Source organism: Cryptomeria japonica, chromosome 1 (genome assembly GCF_030272615.1).
Source record: "Cryptomeria japonica chromosome 1, Sugi_1.0, whole genome shotgun sequence".
In the NCBI taxonomy this organism is placed as follows: Eukaryota; Viridiplantae; Streptophyta; class Pinopsida; order Cupressales; family Cupressaceae; genus Cryptomeria; species Cryptomeria japonica.
The window spans coordinates 133,929,760-133,956,269 of NC_081405.1; the positions used below are offsets into that span (position 1 = coordinate 133,929,760).

At 38.7% G+C, this 26,510-nt stretch overlaps 1 protein-coding gene across 2 annotated transcripts; it reads left to right on the plus strand.

Moving 5' to 3' along the window:
• LOC131063032 (trihelix transcription factor GT-1) lies at positions 1-26,510 on the plus strand. 2 transcript variants are annotated; one of them, XM_059214397.1, is made up of 4 exons: positions 1-711; positions 25,002-25,133; positions 25,346-25,573; positions 25,791-26,510. In XM_059214397.1, the coding sequence occupies exons 1-4, from the start codon at positions 204-206 to the stop codon at positions 25,952-25,954; spliced, it is 1,032 nt and encodes a 343-aa protein (XP_059070380.1). In that variant the 5' UTR covers positions 1-203; the 3' UTR covers positions 25,955-26,510. The 2 variants fall into 2 exon arrangements, with proteins under 2 accessions (XP_059070380.1, XP_057852783.2); XM_057996800.2 differs by having other exon boundaries at positions 9-711; positions 25,746-26,510.

Here is a 26,510-nt window from a genome sequence, read left to right on the forward strand (position 1 = left end):
ATAAAATAATCCAAAATGACGTGAAATTTTGTCACACATAATGTTAATATTTTTGGGACATAAAAATGAGATAATAGGAATGTGAGTGGTTTTGATTTCTCATAAAAATTAAAAGGAAAAAAAGGGCAATCAATTTGCAGTCCGTCAAGTAACGGCAATGCATTAAATCACAGAGAAAACACAGAGACGGAAAATAGGCAGCCATGGAAGTGGTGGCTAATGGAGTGCAGTTGCAGCAGATGCACCAGCAGCCGCACCAGCAGCACCACCATCATCAACAGCTCATTCTGCCAACTGATGTTAATGGAGAAGATCAAGAAATCAAGACAACACCTAAGAAGAGGGCAGAGGTTTGGGTGCAGGATGAAATTCGAGCATTGATTGCCTTGAGAAGAGAGACGGACAGTCTCTTCAATACCTCCAAATCGAATAAGCATTTGTGGGACAAAATCTCGCTCAAAATGAGGGAGAGAGGATTCGACAGGTCTCCGACCATGTGTACTGACAAGTGGAGAAATTTATTAAAAGAGTATAAGAAAGCCAAACACAGCCAGGATAACAGAGATGGATCTGCCAAGATGTCATGCTATAAAGATTTGGAAGAATTGCTCAGAGAAAGAGCCAAAAGCACTCCTTACAGAAGCCCTGCCAAAGTGGTAGTGGCGCCCCCACCTCCTCTTGACAATACCTATGTTCATTTCTCACCCAAGAGTATGTTTTTCAATTCCCTTCTTCTGTACCCATTTGATGAATAGGCCTAAAAATGTAAAACATCCGGTGGGGTTTATCAAACTTGTTTTGAAAGTGACCATTCCCAATTAAAAAAGTCGAAACGTATGTCTTGATTTCTCGCGCAATAGTTTGTTTATAAATTTCCTTTTCAATGCCCAGTGAGTATATATAGCCCAAGCTTTCAAATTTCAGGCGGGGTTTATCATGTTTTTAAAAAAGGATTCTGTTGTTCTAGTTGAGATGCTCAATAAGAGAAATTTGGAAGTTTTAAATCTGTTTTTCTGATTTGAATGATCAATGTACTCTGTAGTGTATAGTTTTCAATCTATGGCAGATGACCATTGACTTTTATTATGATTGTTGTTATTCCTGTTATTGGCCTATGCCTAGGTTTTGTCTCGCGTCTGGTTTTTCTGTTTAACTACATATGAGATCAGATTTCTTCAAATTTCATGTAGAGTTCCCTGACGAGCGGTTTTTAATTGAACTTAATTTTACTTTATATCAGTGTTTGTTCATAGTTACCAATTTTTTTAAGTTAATTCAGACTTGAGTAGGTGCAGGGAATGACTTGAGTGTAAATAATCGAGTCAAAGTAAGATTTCTATTTATTCTCCAAAGCAATTTTTGTAGGTAGTATCCAAAATTTTCCTTTTTTTAGGTATATAGTTAAGTATCTGATCCCGAGGGCTATTCTCTCTCTCAAAATTTGCTCAATCTTGCACCTAAACTTGCCCCGTCTTGGCTGGTGGTGGCCTAGGGGCCCCCATAATCATATATCTGCACAATCGACAGGGGAGCAAGCCCAGCAGGATTTGAATCTGGTTCATCATCAAAGCAATGGCTTCTACCTTATGACCAGACCATGGCCTTCTAGACATTTGAGACTCTGAGAGTATCCAAGCTGTTAAGCTGTGTATTTTGAAAACATTGAATATATACTCCCTTTATATTTTTTATGCATCTCGTAGCCCTTTGTGTTATATCGATTGTGTAATTGTCCTGGGCATTATGATGGACAAGTCAAATAACTCATCGATCTCTATTTCATAAGCAGTGGTTCTCATGAACCCATCTCTCATGAGCATGAATGGTCCACGTAGCAATCATTGCATCTAGGTAATGCTCACAGAGGTCAACTATTGGGACTTCTTGTGAGGTCAACCATCTCAATACGACTCTGACTCAAGCATGCCTAACCATAGAGTTTCTTCTAAGTTCAAACACATTCAAGCCTGACCTCATCTGAATATTACTCTGACTCAAGCATGCTTAACCATGAAGTTTCCCCTAAGATCAAGCCCACTTGAGTTTGAGCAGATGTGGTAGCAAGCTAAGTGAGTTTGATCTCGGGGACAACTCCATGGTTACGTGCGCTTGAGTTGGGGTAGCATTGGGATGAGTGACCTCCGAAGAAGTGTTGATGCTTCACCCTTGTGAACATTGCCTAGATGCAATGAGTCTTGAGTGGACCATTCATGCTCATGAGAGATGGGTTTGTGTGAACCATAACTCATGAAATATGGGTCAATGTGTTTGACTCAATTACTACACAGTTGAGTCCTAGTAAGGGCTTCATAAGAGGCATTGCATTATATGGTCAATATGAATCCAAATTTTTACAAGTACCATGACTGTGCAAGTATTTAGTCTACTATTGTCTAGACAGGACACGATTTCTGCAGTGGATTGTTATTAAATTCAGTATTTTTAATGGCTAGGCATACTTTCTGCAGTCTTTTCTCCAATGTTTAGTGCCATATTAAGATGGCCTTAAATATCTCTGTGTTTCAATAAACAGCACTCATTTGATTTCACTCTTCGAACATTTACCAGAGTTACCCGGGGACGCGTCCCTGACCTGAAAACCCCCGTCCCCGTCTCGGGGACGTTTCGGGGACTTGGGGACGGCCAGGGGACGTTTCCCCCCATCCCCAAATTGCCCTATATTTTTAGGGGACGCCCCCGAAACGGGGGGACGCCTGCCCTAGCCTTGGGGGATGTCCGTACGTCCCAGGGACGGCTGGGACGTCCCCAATCCGTCCCGGGGACGGCTAGACGTCCCCCTTATCTAAGGCCATTAAAAAATATTAAAAAACTAAAAAAAGTTGTATTTTCAAATTTTTTAAAAAATTTTCTAATATAGGCCCCTTATTAATTCAAATTGTTAGTAAAAATAAAAAAATTAAAAGATAACATTAATTTAATTCATAATTTTGACAATCAAACTATATGGCAGCAGTGTAGCCTTTGGGCATTTTGACACAGAGATTAGAAAATCGCCCAAAAATCGCCAAACTCGGCGAGTTAATAGAAAAATAACACCCAACACCTTTATGAAAGAATAAGTTTTTTTATAAGGGAGCGCGCAAGGGGCGCTGCCCCTTGACCCCACCTTGGGGGCGCTGCCCCCAAACCCCCGTTGAAAAATATGGGGGGAAACCGCGTCGATAGAAGTAGGGAAAATTTAACCTCTTTGTTTTGACATTTTGTATGTTATTTCTTTAATATCTATTATGATATGCATATTGACAATGTGAATGAATTGAAATTCTGATTTATGAATGCATAATTGCATATTGTCTATTGAGTATTAACAATGTTGTATGTTCAGAATTTACATTCTAAAATGTCTTCAACTTTTCATAGTATCATACACATGCCATTTCCATGTTTTATTGTTTTCATATGAATATAATGTATGTATGCATGCTTTATCCATGTTTTCATATGAACATTTAGAATTTTGAAATTTTCCTATATATTTTAAATATTTCCTATATTTTAATAGCCGTCCCCTTTGCCGTCCCCTGCCGTCCCCAAATTTGGCAAAAAAATTTGCCGTCCCGGAAACGCGTCCCGCCGTCCCCTGCCGTCCCCGTCCCGGAAACTCGGGGTAACATTGACATTTACTTATTGGAGTAAAACATCCATTCTAACTTCTAAGTGCCTTTGTGTCCCCTACCATAAAGAATAAGAAACAATAAAGTTCTCATTACAAGCATATCTCCTATTTTAACATCACTCGAATTTTTATGGATATTGGAGACAGGGACGTGTCTTGTAGATGGGCATGTGTTTCAGAGACTGGGAGTTTGTAGGAGATTAGTGGATGGGGATGTCCCTGGAACCTTGAGACAGGTATGCATCTTGGAGACAAGAGACTCATTGGGGATGTATGCCTATTGCAGGAGACATCTCCAGCAGGCAAGGGACGCTTCTTGATGTTGTTTGCTAGAAAAAGTGATGGACTTTGACAAACAAAAAACATAAACAAATTTCAATTTTTGCTTGTTAAAGGTTGAAAGACTTACTCAAGGGATTCCTCGTTCAAGCAAAAAAATTAGCAGGATATATGGAGAGCATGCAAAGCACACCCCGGGGACTTAAAAGAAGAGGAGTGCGATTTTAAAAGAAATTGCATGTTTGGAAAGCATGGATTTCAAAGGGGGGTCACTTGATAGAGGACAGATAGATGCATTGTTTAAACTTTATGAAAAGTAAATATAATTTTTTGATTTTAGATATTTGTATGTCTGTTGGTGTTTTAGTCTTTAGATGTACTCACATACCTTCACCTTTCCAATCCAATCCACATCTTTTTTTGAGCATATATATATATTTATATATATTTTTGCTAAGGGTGGTGGGGGATTTCACTGGGCCCAACCTGGACATGGCATCATATTGAATATGAGAATTTAAGCACATTATGCATGCCCATGATTCAAATTTCAAACTATATTATCCTGGCACCCATTAATGGGGAGTCCATTGGGAGGTAGGCTACCTTATCACAGAGTGAGATTTGAACTTGGAACTATGGACATTTCAAGGTGCCCAATCACCATTAACCACCACCTGATGGATGGTGACTATATGAAATATATCTATATATATCTTATGCACAATACTGCCCATCTGATACATCTCTCTAGGGCATAATTCATTATGTTTGTGATGATTGAAAAGGTGGATGCAAAAAATTGAATCCTATCAAATGTAATCATACTGATCCAAAAATGAAATGTCACCCAGTCCATCATCACAACTACAACCATAAATTTCTAATTGATAAGTAGATCAAAACATCATGTGCATGTCACATGTCAAAATTTAATCAGTTTCAAAAAGATTGATGAAATGGGATGATATAGACAATTTTCAGTTTGGTTTCAGGTTTGGGTTTGAAGGTTCGGTTCATGGGTCTGGTCAATTTTTGGGGGGTTGGGTAAGTCCATACAAAAACATATAAAAATAAAATATATACATATTTACATCAGTAATAAGTTCAAAATACACCACCATATTAATAGTCAAATTTTAGTCAAATTCGACATGATATATGTAATGTCCCTTTTCAGGATCACCTTATATTTTGCCCACAAAATAGAATGATACAGCCTGTAACTTAATAATAGTTCTGATCTGATCTTATTGCTGGTCTGATTTCTATTATGTAACTGCTGTTATAGGTGCTGCTGCTTGAAATAATTATGTTACTACTCAGTTCGGGTTTGCTGTATGTGAGGGTCTCTGCTGTTGTTCAATCTATTCTCCTTCATATCTGCTCTAAATAGGAATGATATTCCTCTAATGTCCACCAAAAGACTTGTATATATATCCCTCAACATGCCTCTTTACCCAATGGTCACCTCCCTTTGATTAGGTCGGCCAACATTAATATAATAATTATTTATTTGATCCCATCTCCAAAATGGAGCGCTTAAAGCAACAAAGTCAGCCTCTCTTAATTAATTCTCAGTTGGCTCATTACAACAAGAAATGATTCATATGTGGCCACTAGCAACCCTTTCTAGGTTGGCCCTAGGAATTTCAATTAGTGTTACGTCTGAATTTTTATCTATTAAGGCTGTGATTTGTTATTTATTTTGCCCTAGTCTCAGGCAGGGCATGACAGTCTGCCCTTCCAAAATTGTTTTTCCTCAAGCAATAGTGGAATGATCATGGAGTCTAGTTTGTAATCTGCCTTTCACTGTGCTACCCTGATTATCATAAGCTGCTAATTTGAACAACTTGACTGATGTGTTGAAATTTTAAGACAAATTTTCTTTCATCTTTCTTTCCCCATCGCTTGAAAATGTAAAGGATTGATTTGGATGGACCCAACATATATTGGATACCCCTTTGTGTTAACACAAGAACTTGCCATATATTAGGATGAGGATTAGGTTCACTCTTGTTATTCTCATATTGTAGATTAACCAAAAATAGAAATCTTCATGGTCATAGGAATACGTTTACAGCAATCATAGATATTCATGGAGTAGACATGCCAAACACAGAGCATACACATAAAAACACGAAGCATACACATGAAAACACAAAGCATACATGTGAATATGTGTAGACATAGTGAACAGGCAGATTACAATAAACATTATGACTAGCTAATTAACCTATAACCAATCATGGCTTAGTTTGGTAGGAACTCAAAAAGGCGCCAGTAAACTGTCCAGCCCAACTAAGCCCGAGAGTGCGTCACATCCAAATTGTGGCCATTCGCCTCACATTCCACAAGCAGCAGGAACGTCCAACTATGACTAGTTCCATCCCTTGGGGTAATCAATTCATCGCTTGGCCCACAACAGTCAAGAATGTCCAACTATGACTAGTTCCATCCCTTGGGGTAATCAATTCATCACTTGGCCCACAAGAGGTAGGAATGTCCAACTGTGACCAATTCCATCCCTTGGGGCAATCAATTCATTACTTAGCCCACAAGAGGCAAGGACATCCAACTATGACCAGTTCCATCCCTTGGGTAATCAATTTATCACTTGGCCTACAAGAGGCAGGAACATCCAACTATGACTAGTTCCATCCCTTGGGGTAATCAATTCATCACTTGGTCCCCAAGAGGCAGGAATGTCCAACTATGATCAGTCCCATCCCTTGGGTAATCAATTTATCACTTGGCCCACAAGAGGTAGGAATGTCCAACTATGACTAGTTTCATCCCTTTGGGTAATCAATTCATCACTTGGCCCACAAGAGGTAGGAACGTCCAATTATGATCAGATTTATCCCCTGGGTAATTAATTCATCACTTGGCCCACAAGAGGTAGGAAAGTCCAACTATTACCAGTTCCATCCCGGGGTAATCAATTTATCACTTGGCCCACAAGAGGCAGGAATGCCTAACTATGACCAGTTCCATCCCTTGGGGTAATCAATTCTTTACTTGGCTCACAAGAGGCAGGAATGTCCAACTATGAGTAGTTCCATCCCATGGGTAATCAATTTATCACTTGGCCCACAAGAGGCAGGAACGTCCAATTATGACCAGTTCCATCCCTTGGGGTAATCATTATTCCACAATTCAAAATAAATCTCTTTCACAAATCTGGTATAAAATCTTCCACCAATTTGCTGTAAAGTCTTCTATAATCTGATCATAGGACTTTCATAAAGTATCCAGTCTGTTACAAACTCTTCATATACTTCATCTTAGATCTTCATATAATATTCTCTCTTAATCTGGTTTATATATTATATACTTGATTGTCTGATTCCACTTGTAACAACACACCCCTATTTCTTTTTTTTGAAATACTTTATGCAATAAGATCCCACAAACAACATGCAATGATGAAAGCTCTCTGCTGTCTTCTTTTGAAATGATTTGCAATTCATTTATTTCAACTTTTACAAATTGTGAGATTGATAAATTTGCTAGGTAACTTGTTCAATGCATTACATAATAACATACAACTGTGCTTCACTTAAATACCTTAAAAACTGTGTAGTGACTGTTAGTTTTCGCGATCAGATTAACAAAATGAACAGAAAAGTAATGATGCACAGAACAAGAAACAAGACACAACACATACCCTGGGAAAACCTCCTTCTTGGAGGAAAAACCCAGCTACAAATCAGATCTAGATCCTTTTATTAATTGTAGAATACAATGGCAATAAAGATCAGATTACTTATCTGATATAACTGTCAACCTAGGGCAGAATTAGAGTTACAGTCGTAACCCAGCTAGGGCACAATGTAACAGCAGAAGATAAGAATATCATCAGTATACAACTTCCAGCTCTTCGTAGTTCTTCACTGAAGATTGCAGACCTAATGATGTTTGTGGACCTTCAAGAGGAACTTGCTATCCTCTTCAATGTATTCACTGTCCAAGATCACATGTATGGCAAATGCTGATGGCAGAAGTAATTCGCTGACCTTCAGAGGTGGTTCGCTTGCCTTCAATGAATATTCGCTAACCTCCAGATCTTGCAGAGCTAACTTCACATTAATGATGATGAAAACTGAATGATGAATGCATACACATTAATCTCTATTTATATTTGGTGTGGAGACCAATTTAAGTCGGCTTCATCTTAAGTTTTGTGCCAAGACTTAATTACAATTATAAGGCTTGTACGTTACCTTATGTCTTGCCCTATTTTGGTGTACTAATAATGATTAAGTTATATTGCAAGGGGAGCACACCTATTTAGGACCACACGTTACATGAAGTGATATAGGGTCGGCCCTATAATATGATGAACATGTTTCATGTTGCTTGGCGTGTAGGAGATAAAGGGCCCAGCCCTATTCGAGTTTGTGCACATAGAGATAGGGCCCAGCCCTAGTTACATGCTTCCTTAATGAAGCAGGGCCCAGCCCTATAAGGATTCGGATGATGCCTTAAGGCAATCCGAATCCTATTTATTTTCCTAACCTAGTTACAAAATCAACAGTGACCACCCATTTTGAAGTCTGCTGTAGCAGAAAAGTGTATGACAGCCACCAACAATCAACAAATCAACTTCCCAGCATCACCTCAACATCTCCAACTTGATATGGAGCACTGCAGGTCTGGTATAGCAGGAATACCAGATTGCAGATCTGTCACACATCTGTTACAGGGCAAATCTATCTTTTAAAACCTCGTAGACCTCATCTATGCATCTCAATACACCTCCAAGATGAACCCAGAATGCAGGGAATAGGCCCAGCACTGTCAGACAACCTTCCAACACAACCAACTTCATGGAATTGTGTTGCAGGTCACAAATAAGATGCACAACAGGTTTGAAAAGACTTATTTGGCTCTTCAAACACTCACCCACAAAGACATATTTTTATTCCTATTTGCTGATCATATTTTTCTTTCAAATGCAATCTTTATGTATGATTACAATCTGCTCTCTATTCCCTAAGGCTGGCAGGAATGTGCTCTGATACCACTTGTAATGCCCCCCTCTGGGATCACCTTATATTTTGCCCACAGAAATAGAATGATACAGCCTGTAACTTAATAATAGTTCTGATCTGATCTTATCGCTGGTCTGATTTCTATTATGGAACTGCTGTTTTTAGCTGCTGCTGCTTGAAATAATTATGTTACTACTCAGAGAAGGTCTGCTGTATGTCGGCCTCTCTTAATTAATCCTCAGTCAGTTCATTCTAACAAGAAATGATTCATACGTGGCCACTAGCAACCCTTTCTATATCTGCCCTATTTAGTTATTTCGTTGCCTAGGGTATTTTATAAGGTCGGCTCTAGGAATTTCAATTTGTGTTATGTCTGAATTTTTATCTATTAAGGCTGCAATTTGTTATTAGTTTTGCCCCCGTCTCAGGCGGGGCATGACGATATATATTAAACTTTAAAGTTAAAACATAGTAATGTCAAGTGTCTACAATCAGCCCTCATTGATCAAAAATCTTATGGGTCATCAAAAATATCATCATCATCATGATCCATATTAGACTACGAAACCCGGGGACGCGTCCCCTACCTGAAAACCCCCGTCCCAGTCCCGGGGACGTTTCGGGGACTTGGGGACGGCCAGGGGACGTCCCCCCCCCGTCCCCAAATTGTCAAAATTTTGAGGGGACGTCCCCGAAACGGGGGGACGGCTTCCCTAGCTGTGGGGGACGTCCGTACGTCCCGGGGACGGCTGGGGACGGATTGGGGACGTCCCAGCCGTCCCGGGGACGGCCAGACGTCCCCCACATCTAGGGCTAGGGAAAAATATTAAAATAAAAAAAGTCGTATTTTCAAATTTTTTTTAATGATGTTTTTTGTGTAATTGAGGGAGTGAAATATCTCATGAAGGGTTTTTTGCCAATAGAAAAATAACACCCGATGCCTATATAAAATAATAAAAGTATTTTTGGCCTCGCGGGGCGCTGCCCCTCGACCCCGCCCTGTATCGCGACAGGGAGCGCGCAAGGGGCGCTGCCCCTTGACCCCGCAAGGGGCGATGCCCCTTGACCCCAAGTTGGGGGCGCTGCCCCCAAACCCCTGTCAAAAAATATAGGGGGGAACTGCGCTGATGGAAGTAGTGAAAATTTAACCTCTGAGTCTGATTAGGCTCCATTATGTATTTTATTTCTTTAATATCTATTATGATATGCATATTGACAATGTGAATGAATTGAAATTCTGAATTATGAGTGCATATTGAGTATTGAGTCTATTGATAATGTTGTATGTTCGATGTTTGCATTCTAAAATGTTTTCATAGTATCATACACATGCTATATCCATGTTTTCATATGAATATAATGTATAGATGCATGCTTTATCCATGTTTTCATATGAACATTTAGAATTTTCCTATATATTTTAAATTTTTCCTATATTTTATACAGCCGTCCCCTTTGCCGTCCCCCCCCGTCCCCAAATTTGGCAAAAAAATTTGCCGTCCCGGAAACTCGTCCCCCCGTCCCCCCGTCCCCCCGTCCCGGAAACTTGGGGTAACGTAGATATTAGATGATCTATGTTGTGATAAATTAAAAGAACCACAAATAGTGCCACTGGCACTACCACTAACACTCTCAAGCTCACTAGGTGGCTCATAGTCATCATCAACATCAAGTGCAGCAAAGTGGGTAGTGGAAGCATCCAAGTCTATTCTCTTTGGCTCGATATCCCACTTCTTTGTCTCCCCTTCTTTGTAGCCACTTTGTTTGTGTGTAAGGAGCCGCAAGGTTGAATGCACATACACTAAGTCCTTTGCCTTTTTTGAGTGCAGTCTATTGCGCTTTATTGAGTGGATGAATCAGTATGCGCTCCAATTCCTCTCAGATGCAAATGAACTAGCAACCTATTAAGACAAAATTAGAGAGTGAAGAGTACAAAATTTAAAAATTTTAAATTATAAAATTAAAATATAAATAAAATTTAGATAAAAGATTTTTTTTTTATAAAACTTGCAATAATTTTTTTATGCAAGAGGTTGTAGGTGCATGTGTGTTTTGCCATAGAAGTACCACCAACTATGAGTCTTAACCATATACTTTTCCTGATGAACATCAAGACCACAATCATTGGAGCATGCAAAATCCATGAGCTCAGCCCTCACTGCATCCCACATGTCACGATCAGCGAAGAGTCTGCGAAGTGCTGCCTTTTACCCTTGAGCAACTTCAGGATCTCTCTATGGGGTAACTCTTGTGGCAACAAAAGTAGCTGAGAACTATAATATTTGAGACTCAATGCAGAGGCAAGAAGATGCAATTCCATCTCTCTACAATGACTTGGTGTAGTTCTTTGCTGAATTTTTCTGTAGGATCTTTCGTTTTTGCATTTATGATGACTTCATCATCTCAATCATTGAGTCGATGCCATCATATACCTCACCCAAACAAGGCTTATCCATGTTGGAATAACAAGTCATGCTCAATATGGGTTCAGTGAAAGTGAGGAGATAGTCAACATGATCCCACCAAATGTCATTTAGGATCATATGCTTAACCTTTGTTGCCCTTGTATTGCCTCAATATGGACCAACTTGGGCTGATTACCATGTTAGAAAGTGCCCCATGAACCTTCACAAGTCATCTTACCACAATTGTGTTGGAGACAAAACAGGTCCCAACAACCTACTTGAAAATTAAAATAAAAAGTCTACTAAAGTGAAATATATTTATTATTTAACTTACCTTTAGAAGCTCCAATTTTGAGAATGTTTAAAATATGCCTTGTGACATATGGTGGTTGGTGATGAACATTTGGATCTCTTCGGCCTCAGCGTACACCTGTTTGATCCAATCAATTGCGGTGCCAATTTTTTTGTAGCATTAGGTCGAGGTAGTCGACAACACAAGGTGTCCAAAACTATGTGTGAATAACGTTCCTCAACCAATAATCCAACAACCCTTTAGTTTTTGGCATTGTCTATTATAACTTGAATAACATTTGCAGCATCCTTCACCTCTCCTTTACAATCCACTGCTCTCAAAAACATTGCCCTCTTAAGGGACACTGCAATAACATTGATCAGTGGGTGGTTTTTGGCATCTTTCCGTTCATCAGAAATGGACACTCTTGTTTTGGTCCACGAATCCCTTATGGGCTTCAAGGAGTCCTCTACAAATTTCACCTCTATATCCAATAAGTTGCTATGCACTTTCTCAAAACCTGGGCCCTTGTACCCTTTTGGAGCTTCATTAATTGATTTCACCATTTTTTGCCAATATGGTGAGCAAATGACATTAAGTGCCAATCCATTCACATAAACACATCTTGCCATTTTGATCAGGAAATGGAACTGGGGGGGATGCCTGCTGGGATGCTCACTCAAATGCTGCTGGTAGTGGTGCCGATCTTGCCATTGCTTGATCGACAATCTCTCTAGACTCATTTTGAAATGCCTTTTCCAATGGTCCCTTTGATCTCTTATGTGTAGAGGCCACAAGTTCTTCAAGGATGGAAAAAAATAGATGGCTCTTTGTAGATTCAAAATAAGAAGGCAGTGGAGGGGGCGTCATCACTTGAGATGATTTCTTTAGAAAAGGATGATTTGATTTATGCCTTGATACTTGGTCTGCTTTTTCTTTCTCTTCAATATATGCCAAGACTACTTTATTTGGAAGGCCTTTATCATTTGGGCCTGATCCGCTTCGACAAAATTTGATGCCTTGTCCAAGGAGCCTGCACAAATGGCCTTTCACTTGATTATATGAGCTTGAATATCTAACTTTACAATGACTACAAATCCAAACATAAGCTCCACCGCTTGAAAGTTGTACCATTTCAACGTACTTCCAAAGGGGAGAGTTGGGTTTGTTTTGAAGCGGGGTTGGTTCACGGAGCTAAAAACAGTTGCCATTGTAATACCTAAGACAACAAGTCTAATAAACAACATATGCAAAACAAACCAAAAGTTAAAAAATTCAAAACAAAACAAGAGAGTTCATTTTAAAAAAAAAAAATTAAGTAAAAGAAAAACCAAATTTTTTGAAAAACCTACCTCTTTTGTAGAAATTTTCCTCAACGATCTCCTTTACAACAAACCAATACTTGCAAATGCATAGGAACAGCACAACAAACAACTTGGAGCGTTCAACAATCAATCTTCAACTCTATTCGTGCAATGGCAAGCAAGAAAATAATTTCAGCAAGGGCATAAAATATTTTTGTTTTCATTCACAATATAAAAATTGAGTTTGGTTTTGCCTTTTAGATGTTTTGTATGGCATAAAATCAGGGTTGGGGGGGCAAAATGACCTTTTTGGAATCAAAAAAAGTTTTAAAAAAATCACAAACTTGCCAAATTTGGTGGAACAGCATTGCTGGGAACCAAATATGTCCCAGGTTCACCAAGGCCGGACCCACAGGCTGGGGCTGGAACCCTGTTCGGACCCAAAATGGACCAGGCTTGGACTGCAAATCAGGTTCGACCCAGCCCTGGACCCGGCCTCCTACCCCTGTGAACTGGTAACTTAGCAAAAATTCATTCAAATTGATTAGTGTTGAAAAATGCAACTCACTAGATGCAAAATTAGGGTCGCATAAGTGGTTCTTCCCAGCAAAATTTTCTTATGTACAATATACTATGTCACATTTTTCACCAAATTTAATCCATGAAGTTTGAAATCCAGTGAACTTAAAGAAAATTTAAATTTTTTATTTCAGTTCATCCTAAAATTTGTACATAAAAGGGTTTAGGGTTTTTTAACCCAGTTCAGAAGATGTAGGTGTTGTTTATAACTAGGTAAGATGGGTTCCGATTGCCTTAAGGCAACATCTGAACCCATATAGGACTGGGTCCTATCTCAAAGGGGTAGTGTGCCACCAAGTCAAGTCCGGCCCCATCCTCCATGCCACACTAAAAGCACCATGCCTCAATAAAGTAAATTGGCACCAAAAAGGATTAAGGGCCGACCTAGGATATATGGGTTAAAGACTCATATAAATAAAGGTAAATTGCAAACACAATCAATCACTTCATCTCTCATGCAATCAGCGAACTAGCTCTGCAACTAAAGGTGCGAAATTACTGAAGAGGATTGTGCGAACTTGTCCAAGAGGATATAAGGCATTTTGGTGCAGACTTGAAGTATTTAGAAGGGCAGATCTGATATACAAAAAGGGATCAGATCTGGAGAAGCAAGCTAAGTATTGTATTTGTGCAATTAAGATTGAATACATAATCTGACCTGTGGGTCTTTAATGCTGGGTTTTTCCTCCTTGGAGGTTTTCCCAAGGTTCTCTTGCTTTCTTGTTTCATTCTTGAATTTACTTGATTATGGTTTACTAAATGACAACAAATAATTAATTTTTACAAATCTGATTACTGAACTAGGGCACAAATTTAACAGCAGGGACAACCCTTGGTTCATTCAAGGTCTAGCCCGGGCTTCCCTGATTATACTTTGTGTTTGAGCAGTCCTGATACATTAATTTATGCATGTTATTGTAATCTGCATCAGAAGTGATAGTACCAGCGATAAGCAGCAGATGAATCTGTGGTGAGTGGGAAAGGAGAGCCGTGTATATCTTAAAGCAAGTCAAGACATCTAAGTTCCAACTGCAGGGATTTCAAGTGCAGATCTGTTTTCCCACTGTAAAGGGAACGGAAGGGTTGCTTTAAAAGCGCCATTAGCAATACCATCTCATATTTACTGCCTTAGGGATGGATGAGTATTTTAAGTAAAATCTTATTTTGGTAGTGTTGATGTGTTTTTCATGCACATGCAAACACAGAATAAAATACCCAAAAGTATCTTATCCTCTCTTGATCAAAGTCTCTCAAATGCTGAAGATTTGCCTAAGGATCACTTGAGATAACTCCAAGGTTCATACATGTCGGGTCACAACGTGTGGATAAGCTCAATGGTTTGATGTGATTCTGCTGGAATGTTGTTTGTAACTAGGGTTATATAGGGTTCGGATTGCCTTAAGGCAACATCCGAACCCTTTTAGGTCTGGGCCCTATCCTAAAGGGTAAGGTGACCCCAAGTCAAGGCCCAGCCCTATCCTCACACTATCCTAAATATTACGCCACAATAATACATTGGTGCCAAAATTTAAAGGAGGCCGACTTGCAAACAAGGGTTAAAGGTGCATATAAATAAAAGACATTTCACAAGTCAAACTCACTCATTCAATTCCAAGTAAAGTGAATTAGCTCTGCTGATAAGGTGTGAATTCTCAAGGAGGAGTGCGGAATTGTTCAGACTTGTGTGAAATTGTCCAAGAGAACATAGGCTGTTTTAGTACAGACTTGAAGAACTTAGGAGTGCTGATCTGTCATACAAAAGGATCAGATCTGACAAAGAAGCTAAGTATTGTACTTGTGATTTTAGAGGAGAATATATAATCTGACCTGTGGGTCTTTAATGCTGGGTTTTTCCTCCTTGGAGGTTTTCCCAGGGTATGTGTGTTTGTCTCTTGTTTACTTCATTTCTGAGTTTACTGATTTATGGTTTATTAAAATGCTACAGATCTAATTACAATCTAGGGCATACTTATAGGATATGAATCTGATTAACAAACCTAGAGTATAAAATTACATGGTATCAGAGCCAAGTTATTCTAACCCTCAGATTTCAGTAAGCTCTTACCTTCAGGTTGTTGTTCGTCTTTTATTAAGATAATGACAGGGGTGAAGTTAGCGGGCATCATCGGGTGCTCATCAAGGAGTCATTCTTTAATTCATTGTGGAGATTCGAGTGATAAAAAAAAAAAAAAAGGTGTCTTCTCACAAATGACACGAACTCTTGAGAAGAAGAACAACCTCTCATCGTTTGAGGTAGGATATAAGACACCATTCCAGCACCCAAGGAGACATAATAAGATTCAGATTTCTACATCTTTCTCAGCAGAATTGGGTTGAACTCCAGTGGTATCATTTCCTGTACACATACATCTAATTGATGACCATTTCTGCATAAGGGTATCTGTATATTTCTGCATATTCATTATATTGTATTCTGTATATTTAAATTGAATACTGCTGTTCTGGATATCCTTGTTAAAACAGTATATTATGTTCATACCTGCTAAAATAAATCTGAATTATGAGACATTACTGTTGGTATTCTGAGTATTAATTTTTATGATAGAGGAAGAGAAGTGACAGTTAGAGGAAAACGGTGATGGGGTCACCTTCTAGGCATGCCACCTCATGGTATAAGACCAGGGAGTCCCATGAGGTCAAAGGGGTACGGAGGGTGCTACCTTTGGGCCTATGAAGGATGGACTTCCAGGGCACCCTACTGTGACAGCCCCCTACTCTCCATCATAATGAATTGATGTGTAAATCATGAGGCATAGGACAAGGATGGCATGATTAGGGAAAATGGTGATAGGATACCTCACTGGGTCCTCCACCTCAGATGGTATGGTAGATTTATTTGCTACTAGACATGCAACTGCTATTTTGTATTGCTAACAAAATTAGTTGTATTCCCACCAATCTTCAAACCCTAGTTGACTGTGCTAAGGCACATCAAGAGGAGATTGTGAATTATGGCTTTTGAAGATAGACTGCAAAGATAGTTTCTTTTGGGGAAGCTTTCGGTTCCAGTGTCAGTGTTATATAAACATCAACAGGTGTGTTTTCCTCAATTCTTTTTTTTGTGATGAGAGACTTTATGATAATTGAAGGTTAAAGTTGAATATCTTTGTCAATTTGTTTACATGGGGTTTCTTTGTCAAGTTGTAATAATAAGGGTTTCATTTGCTTCTTATGGGTTTGTGTTTACTTAGTTTTGTAAAACCCCTGTTGGGTTGTGTGAAAGGAAAATGATATTCTCCTTGAATTAACCCGTGTTGGGCCAATCATGTTTTGAGGTTCCCTGTGTCAGGTGTTTATCCTTGTAGGTCTGCAAGCAAGTTTGTGCCTGTGTTATTCCGAGTTAACATCCTTATATCATCACTGTTGCATTTGAGCTCATGTCATTAAATGTTGTGACAAATGCAGTTTTATTATGTGTCAGTTATCTGTTAAATAATTGCATGACAGGTTGCTTTCAGTTAATTGGTTATGATGATGCTCCTTCATACATAGTAGAAGTTAGAATGTATTGTTGATTTCTTAGGATTTTCGTTTTCTATCGATAACATTTATTGGCAATCTTGTTGTGTAATCTCTTGATGGAATTTATCCCCATCTTATCTCAACAATTGTGCTATGGGTCCACCTTATTGAAAGATAGATGGATAGGATCCTTGAGATTAACATAAAAGATTGATTGTGCAGAAGTTAAGGAGGAGCGTCTCCTTCTGAGTTGGTATACTCTAACCTACGTTGGTTGATTACCTTTTATTATGAGTATTAGCATGTAATTCTTTTCTTGATTCAAGCATTTTGTTTTTTTAAATTTCATCATAGAGTATGATTTCCTATCCCGGAGTACAGGAAATTGATTGGATCTTTCAGTGGCTTGGAATGCTTCTGAAACAGGGCATACTAAATCTTCAAAGGGAAATTATTGGGATGGGCATACACTCAAAGGAAGTTCAAGTACTTTGGAAGCTGTGATTGGACACAACTGCTGCTGAGAGGGAGTTCCAGCTTTTTGGTATATCTTAAGGGGTTATGAGATTCAGGTGTGCAGATTGAAGAAAGCCCTGTATGGCCTCAAACAAGACTCTCGTGCTTGGTATGAAAGAATACTTGTTAAGTTTAGAATTTTGTAAAATGATGTTGACTCTAACATCTACTTTAAGTCATTCAATGATGAAATGCTAATTATAGCTCGATATGTGGATGATTCATCTCTTACTGGTAAAGATGAACTTATCATTAGATGTAGGAAAGAACTAGCTTCAGAATTTTAAATGAAGGACTTAGGTTTAATGCATTATTTTATAGGTCTAGAAGTATGGCAAAGGTCTAACGAAATTTTTTAAAGTCAAGGAAAGTATACTATTGATATTTTGAAAAGATTTAGAATGATGGATTGTAAACCCATGTCTACTCCTATGGAATCTAACTTAAAGAAGTTAAGTGTTTTTGCAGCTAACATTGATTTTGCAGATCCATCAGAGTACAGGCAGTTGATTGGATCACTGATGTATCTAGTTAACACTAGACCAGACATATGCTTTGCAGTGAATGCTCTCAGTCAACTCATGAGCTTGCCCAAACATGTTTATCGTGTTGTAGCTAAGCACATCCTAAGATACTTGCGAGGCACAGTTGATTATGGGCTGAAGCTACTTAAGTTCAGATTGGTCAAGAAGTGTTATGGACAAGGAAAACTCTTCAAGCATTCACCCACTGCGATCTCTTGGACCTACAGGGACAGTCCTCAGTGGCATTAAGTATTACTGTAGATAAATACATTGTTGCATGTGTTGCATCAAGAGAAGCAGTGTGGTTTCTCAAAATTCTTGTTGTACTATTTTGATTCATTATCAGGGTTGTATATTGATGCCTGCCAATTCAGTGTTTTATGGCAGGACAATCCTATATTGCAGATGTCCTCACCAAGTCTCTTGAAGCTTGAGATAGACTTGGAGCTGTGGAGAACACCGCCTTGTTTGAGAGGGAGTCTCAACCTCTGTGATACATTGTGTTGTATCAACCATCCTCTGCGGGCAATGTAAAATGGTAGAAAAGATCCTCTCCACCCTCCGCAGGCAATGTAAGGTGGATCTAGTCTATGCTTGTGTGCGAGCTGGAAGACTATGTTATGTAGTTCCATTCTATGCTTGTGTGCAAAATGGAAGACTACAATATTCTGATTATGTCTATTCCATTTCTTGCTTGTGTGCAAGATGGAAGATTATGATGTTACATTCTTCTTTGAGAGAAGACTGAGGTAAAGACAATGAATGATGGATATGCGTGATCGATGACATGGAAAGACTCCATGATGTGCATGAAAAAATTATGTATGTATTCATGACTTGCAAGTGTGCATGTTAAAGTTTGAAGTCATCCCCCACCGGCATTACAAGATGGATACTATGGGATATTGTGCAAAGAGGTGCAAAGAGACACCATTCAGCTAAAGTATATTAGCACAGATGAATAGGTTGCATATATCCTTACCGAACCCTTATCCAGAGTGAAGTTCGAATACTTCAGAGACAGACTTGGTATTGTGGAAAACGGAACCCTGATTGAGAGGGAGCTTCAATCTCAATGACTCTATCTGCAGCACTTTGAATCATTGTTTGCTTGTGTGCAAGAATGAATTATGTCCAATCTATGCTTGTGTGCTAGATGGATAATTGTAATTATGTAAAGACCCACTTGTGTATTACACTTTCTATGCTTGTGTGCTAGAACCATCCTATGCTTGTGTGCTAGGTGGAAGATGTAATTCTATGCTTGTGTGCTAGATCCATTCTATGCTTGTGTGCTAGATCTATTCTATGCTTGTGTGCTAGATGGAACTCTAAAAGGTTTAGATTATGTATTCTCCTCTTCCCTAGTTAAGAGGGAGTGTTGTTTGTAACTAGGGTTATATAGGGTTCGGATTGCCTTAAGGCAACATCCGAACCCTTTTAGGTCTGGGCCCTATCCTAAAGGGTAACGTGACCCCAAGTCTAGGCCTAGCCCTATCCTCACGCTATCCTAAATATTACGCCACAATAATACATTGGCTCCAAAATTTAAAGGAGGCCGACTTGCAAACAAGGGTTAAAGGTGCATATAAATAAAAGACATTTCACAAGTCAAACTCACTCATTCAATTCCAAGTAAAGCGAATTAGCTCTGCTAATAAGGTGCGAATTCTCAAGGAGGAGTGCGAAATTGTTCAGACTTGTGCAAAATTGTCCAAGAGGACATAGGTTGTTTTAGTACAGACTTGAAGAACTTAGAAGTGCTGATCTGTCATACAAAAGGATCAGATCTGACAAAGAAGCTAAGTATTGTACTTGTGATTTTAGAGGAGAATATATAATTTGACCTGTGGGTCTTTAATGCTGGGGTTTTCCTCGGAGGTTTTCCCAGGGTATGTGTGTTTGTCTCTTGTTTACTTACTTCATTTCTGAGTTTACTGATTTATGGTTTATTAAAATGCTACAGATCTGATTACAATCTAGGGCATACTTACAGGATATAAATCTGATTAACAAACCTAGAGTATAAAATTACAGGAATCACAAGGGGACTTACGTGGAATAATTGAATGCTTGAATTGCTGGAACTTAGATCCTAACTACTGTCTTGGAGAATTAAAAAAAGCAAAGGCATAGGGTTTAGGGAATTTAGCCTAATCCTAAGAATGCAAGACACAATGAATGATTGAGTGAAATTCAACTAAGCTCTGCTTCGCCATCAAAGAACACCTCCACAAAGCTAGTGCGATCTTCTAAGGAGAGCCAATTGATGTTCAAACCACTACCAACGACATAAACACCATCAAGACGATGCATATCCATGAAGCAAGTAGCAATTGAAGTTAAGCTCACATAATTCTAGTTGACCACGCAAGGCACCCTTACAATCAACAAGAGGCTAGTGGTGTGGACAAACGAATTTCATCATTAATCATTCACAACTTCTTTCATCCATCTAATTATCATTATCTAACGTGAAGATCCAACAAGAAACCATGCACTTTGTAAAGAAACAACACATTCCACTACAACTTCAATGAAAAGGAAGTTTATTTACAACTTTGGCAACAATTTCTGCCTTCTCCTACTCTACTCTAGCTGCTATATGCTATCGAACTACTAACTATTTTCTATTAACTCTTAACTATTCTTCTATTAACCTTTACAAATGAAGAGCTTGAGCTTTATATAGAGAGCTCATTTTACAATGAATGACTTGGATTGATTTGAGATCAATGGCCAAGATTTTACAATGAAACCCTAATTAGGGTTTGGTACAACAAACTTTATTCTGGCCAATGAAATAATTACAATACTTTGACACATGTCATATCTATAATATTCGACCAATAGATAGTGGGGGTAGGTACATTGGAGTTTGCGCCATCATGGATGAGTCAGATGCATTGTATCTAGACATGCTGATGCAGGACCTTCTTGATTGGAGTGATGATTGGGACGCCACCTCAATTTGGACTTGTGGACTAGATTCATCATCATGAATGAGTATTGAATAACATTTCTTGATGCTCACATTATCCAGCTTCAGCAGTGATGATGATGATCTTCTAACTTTGATTAACTCTTCTGAAACTATCCTCTTGAATGTCTCAATCATGGAGGTGCAAGGTGTAGATGTTGACTTCCTCTTAGTTCTGGATCTCGATATTGCCTTGTCATAACTGCTTCTTCACTCTTTTTGTAACTCCTTCGTGATGTTGCAGTGAGGATTCTTGATTCTTTCATCCTGAATGTGTGGATCATGTTCTTGTATAAGTGAACGTTTCTTGTGTAGTCACCTTCCTGGATACCCTCGTGCTTGCTGATGAAGTTTACCTCTTTGAAGTTGCATGGTGGCAGGGTCTTGCAATCCTCCTTTCACATCTGCAAAACAAAACGAATATGATATCAAACACACATATGATATATAACCTTTATACACCCTCTTAATTTGACACAATCTCTAATTTTCTATGTGTTGAAGTGCATTTAGAGAGAAGGTCGCTCCTAAGGATAGGCAATGGAAGTTGTAAGAAACTCAACTCTCTTAGCTAAATTTCATCAATTTCACATTCTTATGCCTCAAGCTCGTTATCACTCCTATGTGAAGGCTCCAAATTATCATAAAAAATGTTTAAGTAAGGTTTTCGCTCTCGAGGAGCAAAGGAAGGTAATTTCGCTCCACTTGAAGAGCAATGGAAGCATAATTCGCTCCTAGAGAGGAGCAAAGGAAATTTTTTGATACTTAACCAAATTTTCGTCCTCTTTCTTCATTCCATCAATTCATTTCCTTAAGTTTTCTATCCTCCTGTACAAAATTTATCAAATCCCCTTCATTGAATGCTTTGAGATCAATTTCGCTCCCAAGCTCAAGCAAAGGAAGAGCATTTCACTCTCAAAGGGAGGCAATGGAACACGAATTTGCTCCTAGAGAGGAGAAAAGGAATTTTATGATACTTAGCCAAATTCTTGCCCTCCATTCATCAATTCATCTCTCCATATGCAAGTGTTGTCAAATTTCCTTCACCAAATGTCTTGAAGATGATTCCGCTCTAAGATTGGAGCAATAGAAGTGAAATTCGCTCCCAATGAGGCGCAATGGAAGTGAATTTTGCTCCAATCAAGGGGCAAAGGAAGTCATTGCTATTTGGATTCTTAGCTCAATCGCATTCACTTACCTTCATTCTACTGACTCAAACCTTTAGTCTTTAGCCACCCATACATGAAAACATGTCAAATTGACCTCAATGAAGGCCTTAAGAGGAATTTCGCTCCTAACCTTAGGCAAATGAACACAAATTCGCTCCCGACAAGGAGCAATGGAAGGGATTTTCGCTCCTGTCAAAGAGCAAAGGAAGTAAACCTCAAACTCACCTCTTAGCTAGGTTTAATCAATTCCTTGCCTTTGCATCAACTTAGACCTTGTGATTTTGCCTTCCTAGTGTGTAAATGTGTCAAATTAGCCTTAAGGAAAGCCTTAGAGAGAATTTCGCTCCTATCCATGAGTAAAGGAAGTAAATTTCGCTCCCACTAAGGAGCAATGGAAATGGCCTCCAATTTGAAGCTTAACACTTTCTCATTGGCTTTCCTTCGTTCTATCAACTCAAGTGCCTTACATTATGCTCGTGTAGGGCTTTAGAAGCAAATTCGCTCTCAACCAAGGGCAAAGGAAGTGGATTTCGCTCCTAAGGAGGAGCAAAGGAAGTCCATTTCGCTCTGAGGCTTGGGCAATGGAAATGACCTCAAGTTTGCCCCTTCATCAACTCATACCTTAAGTTCTTGGTTTTATGCATAAAGGATTATCAAAAGCCCTCAATGAATGCTTTAGAAAGGATTTTGCTCCTAATGAGGAGCAATGGAAGCAAAATTCGCTCCTAGATTGGAGCAAAGGAAATGATCTCCAAACTTACCTTCTAGCTTGGTCTTACTAATTTGCACCCTAGGACTTAGCTTCTATGCTTCAAAAGACCTCAATGCTTTCTTTGGATAGGATTTCTCCCTCAACTAAAGGTAATGGAAGGGAAATTCACTCTCAAAGGAGAGCAATGGAAGTGACTCTAATTCGCCATCTTCCCTCCATTCCTTAGCCAAAATCATGATGAACTTCACCTCTTCTATGATCAAAATGGTGTCAAAGGCATTAAAACTCACGCATTTTCTTCAAATATGCTCAAGAAAACAATTTCACTCCAAGATGAGGGCAAAGGAAGTGGTTTTCGCTCCTAATGAGGAGCAATGGAAATGATCTCCACACTTAACCTTATTTAAGGTTCCTGATCAAGGATTGAATCCTTCGCTCAAACTAAGGTGTCACATGATGATTAGAGGCAGCTTTAGGTGATTTGGAAGGCTTGGAGAGGGATTTTGCTCCTAAAGGGGAGCAATGGAAGCAAAATTCAGTAAAGGAAATTTTAGCATACTTAGTCAAATTTTGCTCCCGGGTCTCACCTCTCATTGAAGTGTAATTGGGTCACTCAGAGGATCAAGAAATCACCTGCATGGTCAACTAGGTTTGGCCTAAGGGGCTCCTCTATCAAACTCTTGACTTGACTCCTCATCTCACATCATTTCATTTCACACCTCACAAAAGGGCTATTCACCTAACTCCTGGCTTCTTGACCAACTATACCTCTCCAATGCAAAGGTTAATAGCAAAAGACCCAAACTACTTCCAACGGCTAAGCTAAGACAACTACCCTAGAAAGCGAAAAAGTGGGGGTCCCCATTTGCAATGGGGTGATGTGTGAATACATCACAACAGGTTGGCACACTGACTAAATGACCTGACTTTTTACTATGCGCAAGGTGTAATCTTAATTTAGTTGCGTCTTTCTTAGTCTATAGTTTGGTATGACAATTCTGTTTATATATATATATATATATTGTTTATGTTGAATTTAATCATGAAATTTGTTTTATCAAATTTTATCTTTGCTAAACATGAATACAAATCTTGTGACATAGACAATATACTAGGAACTATTCAGGACACAACAAAGGAAAATTCCAATAAAACATGCACAAAATCAGAGTATATTTAATCTCTTAATAGAATTATTGCCTCTCCCTGCTGAAGTTACAGGCATGAAGGATGGAAGTTGCTGCATTGCAACTGTGAGCATTAGTAATGGTAGTTGCTGCATTGCAACTGTTGGCATTAGTAATGGTAGTAATTTTAGCTAGGATGGATAAAATTTGTACCAAGGTATAGATCGCAGCTAAAACAAAGCAGTTTGCTTCAAGGCTACAAGGTGCAGTAAAATAGATCAAATTTTCTTCAAAGGTACAGGTTGTAGCTGAATTCTGTATAAATTAAGCTTGTATACGGGTTAAACTCTATTATAATATTAATGTTGTAGTGTGTGAATTTATCCCACGGGTAATCACTAAATGATGTAATAGTGCAACATGCCTATATATACTGTGTGGATTTTTCCCGTACCTCATAGGTTGTTGGTTTAGTGATACTATTTAAGAGGTTAGTTGTATTATGTAACAATACACCAGGAATTCAGACTGTGAATGAATGAAGTAAAGGATACTTAATGTACTGAACTTAATTTGCATGTCTGTGTTACTTAATGTACTTTATTTAATTTAGATAATGCAGATCCTCTATGAAGTGTTATTTCTAACAAATTTAGATTAAATCAAATACTTTTAGGGAAAGTTGCTATACCTGAGTTGGGTTAGTTTAGAAAGGATAAGGATTGGCATTGTTTCAAAACATGCATTCTATTTTTTCTATTGAAGTATGTGTCTGTACAAAATCTACACTAACAAGTTATTATTATCAACTTGGGAGTTCATAGAAATTACTTATGGTCTTAGAATTGATGTATTTGTTTGCTTACATTTTACTATTTAGTGTATTCTGTGTGGCTTATTATCTTGTTGACTGTGTTCATTGACTATAGATAGGACTTCAATTAAAATATTATATTTTATGTTTTTATAAATGTACAGTTGTTCTTGTGTTATGCAGGAACTGGCAGGTCTCCACTAAATCTGGAACGTAGATTGGATCATGATGGACTTCCTCTGGCCTTACCATTGTCTGATGCAACTGCTGCCAATGGTGTCCCCCCCTGGAATTGGAGGGATGCCACTGCAAATGGTAACTTTGCATTGATACATCAAACTGTGATTAGGAAGGTTGATTCGAGTTGGATCTAATTATTTGACATTTCATGTTGCCTCCTACAATCTGTGTCTGTAGAATATAATCTGTACTACAATAAACATAATTTTTGCAATTATATTCCTTGAGCATTAATTTGGACAACATAGCGATATAGCCTTGTTGATGTTGCTAAATTCTTAATATAGGTGGAGAAAATCATGCATCATACAATGGAAAGGTGATTGTGGTTAAGTGGGGTGACATCACCAGACGAATTGGTATTGATGGCACAGCTGAAGCCATATCAGGGGCCATCAGACCTGCATTTGGACTGCGTACCAAAAGGGCTTTCTGGTTACAAGACGAGGATGGGGTTGTCTACAGTCTTGATAGGAACATGCCTTTGGGAACCTATATGCTTTGTCTTGATGAAGGTTGGTAGATCTTTCTCTTTCTTATTCTCATGCACACCTAGATAATCTTCTGGATATACTGTTTTCTAATTTCACTGATTTTTGACAGGTTGGAGAATAGAGGTTTTTGCATTATGACATTCTTATGGCTTGAAAAATTGCATGTGCTAAATTTTGTTAACTCTTATGTTAGGTTTAACAATCAAGGTCTGCTACGATGAGTCTGATTGTTTGACAGGCACAACTGAGGAGAAGACCTTCTACACTGAAGAAGATTTTCGTTATTTCCTCACACAACGAGGTTGGTGTGGATTGCGAGAAGTTGATGGATTTAGGACTGTTGAATCCCTTAATGAGCTTTTCCCAATGCGTGTCTATCAGCGTGCAGGACCATTAGGGTAGCAGCATGTAATGGTGTCTTTTCTTATCAGGCGAGCATGATTTGCCTGTGCATTCAGAAAGTTGGAACTTTCCCTGGATACTGCATGGCAAGGTTGGAACCTGTCCACAACAATGCATATCGCTGCTTCTTCTACGTATAGTTCTTCGAAATATCTAGTTCCCAGCTCAAGAAGTGAGGTTGTGACCCTTAAATTTATGACCAAAGAATCTAGTGCAGAGTATAACCCCTCACATTTGCAAACCTCTGCACAGAGGATGTAAAAACTAAAATCAAATGAAACTCTGCATGTACTTACGAGTTTGTAAGGCATGTTGTCTTGTATATCATATATGCAATCTTTACCAGATGCAATGTTATGGCAACCAATTTGTATGTATGATTCGCCATGCAGAATGCAACATTTAAAGCATTATCAAGAAGTGCTTTTTATAAGTAATCAGAGACTGATGGACTCATCTTTTGCATTCCAATTCTTATGATAGACCATCTCATAGATACACTGGAGGTCAGAATTCTGCCTGAAATAAAACAAATCGGATGGTCTTTCTCTTGGAA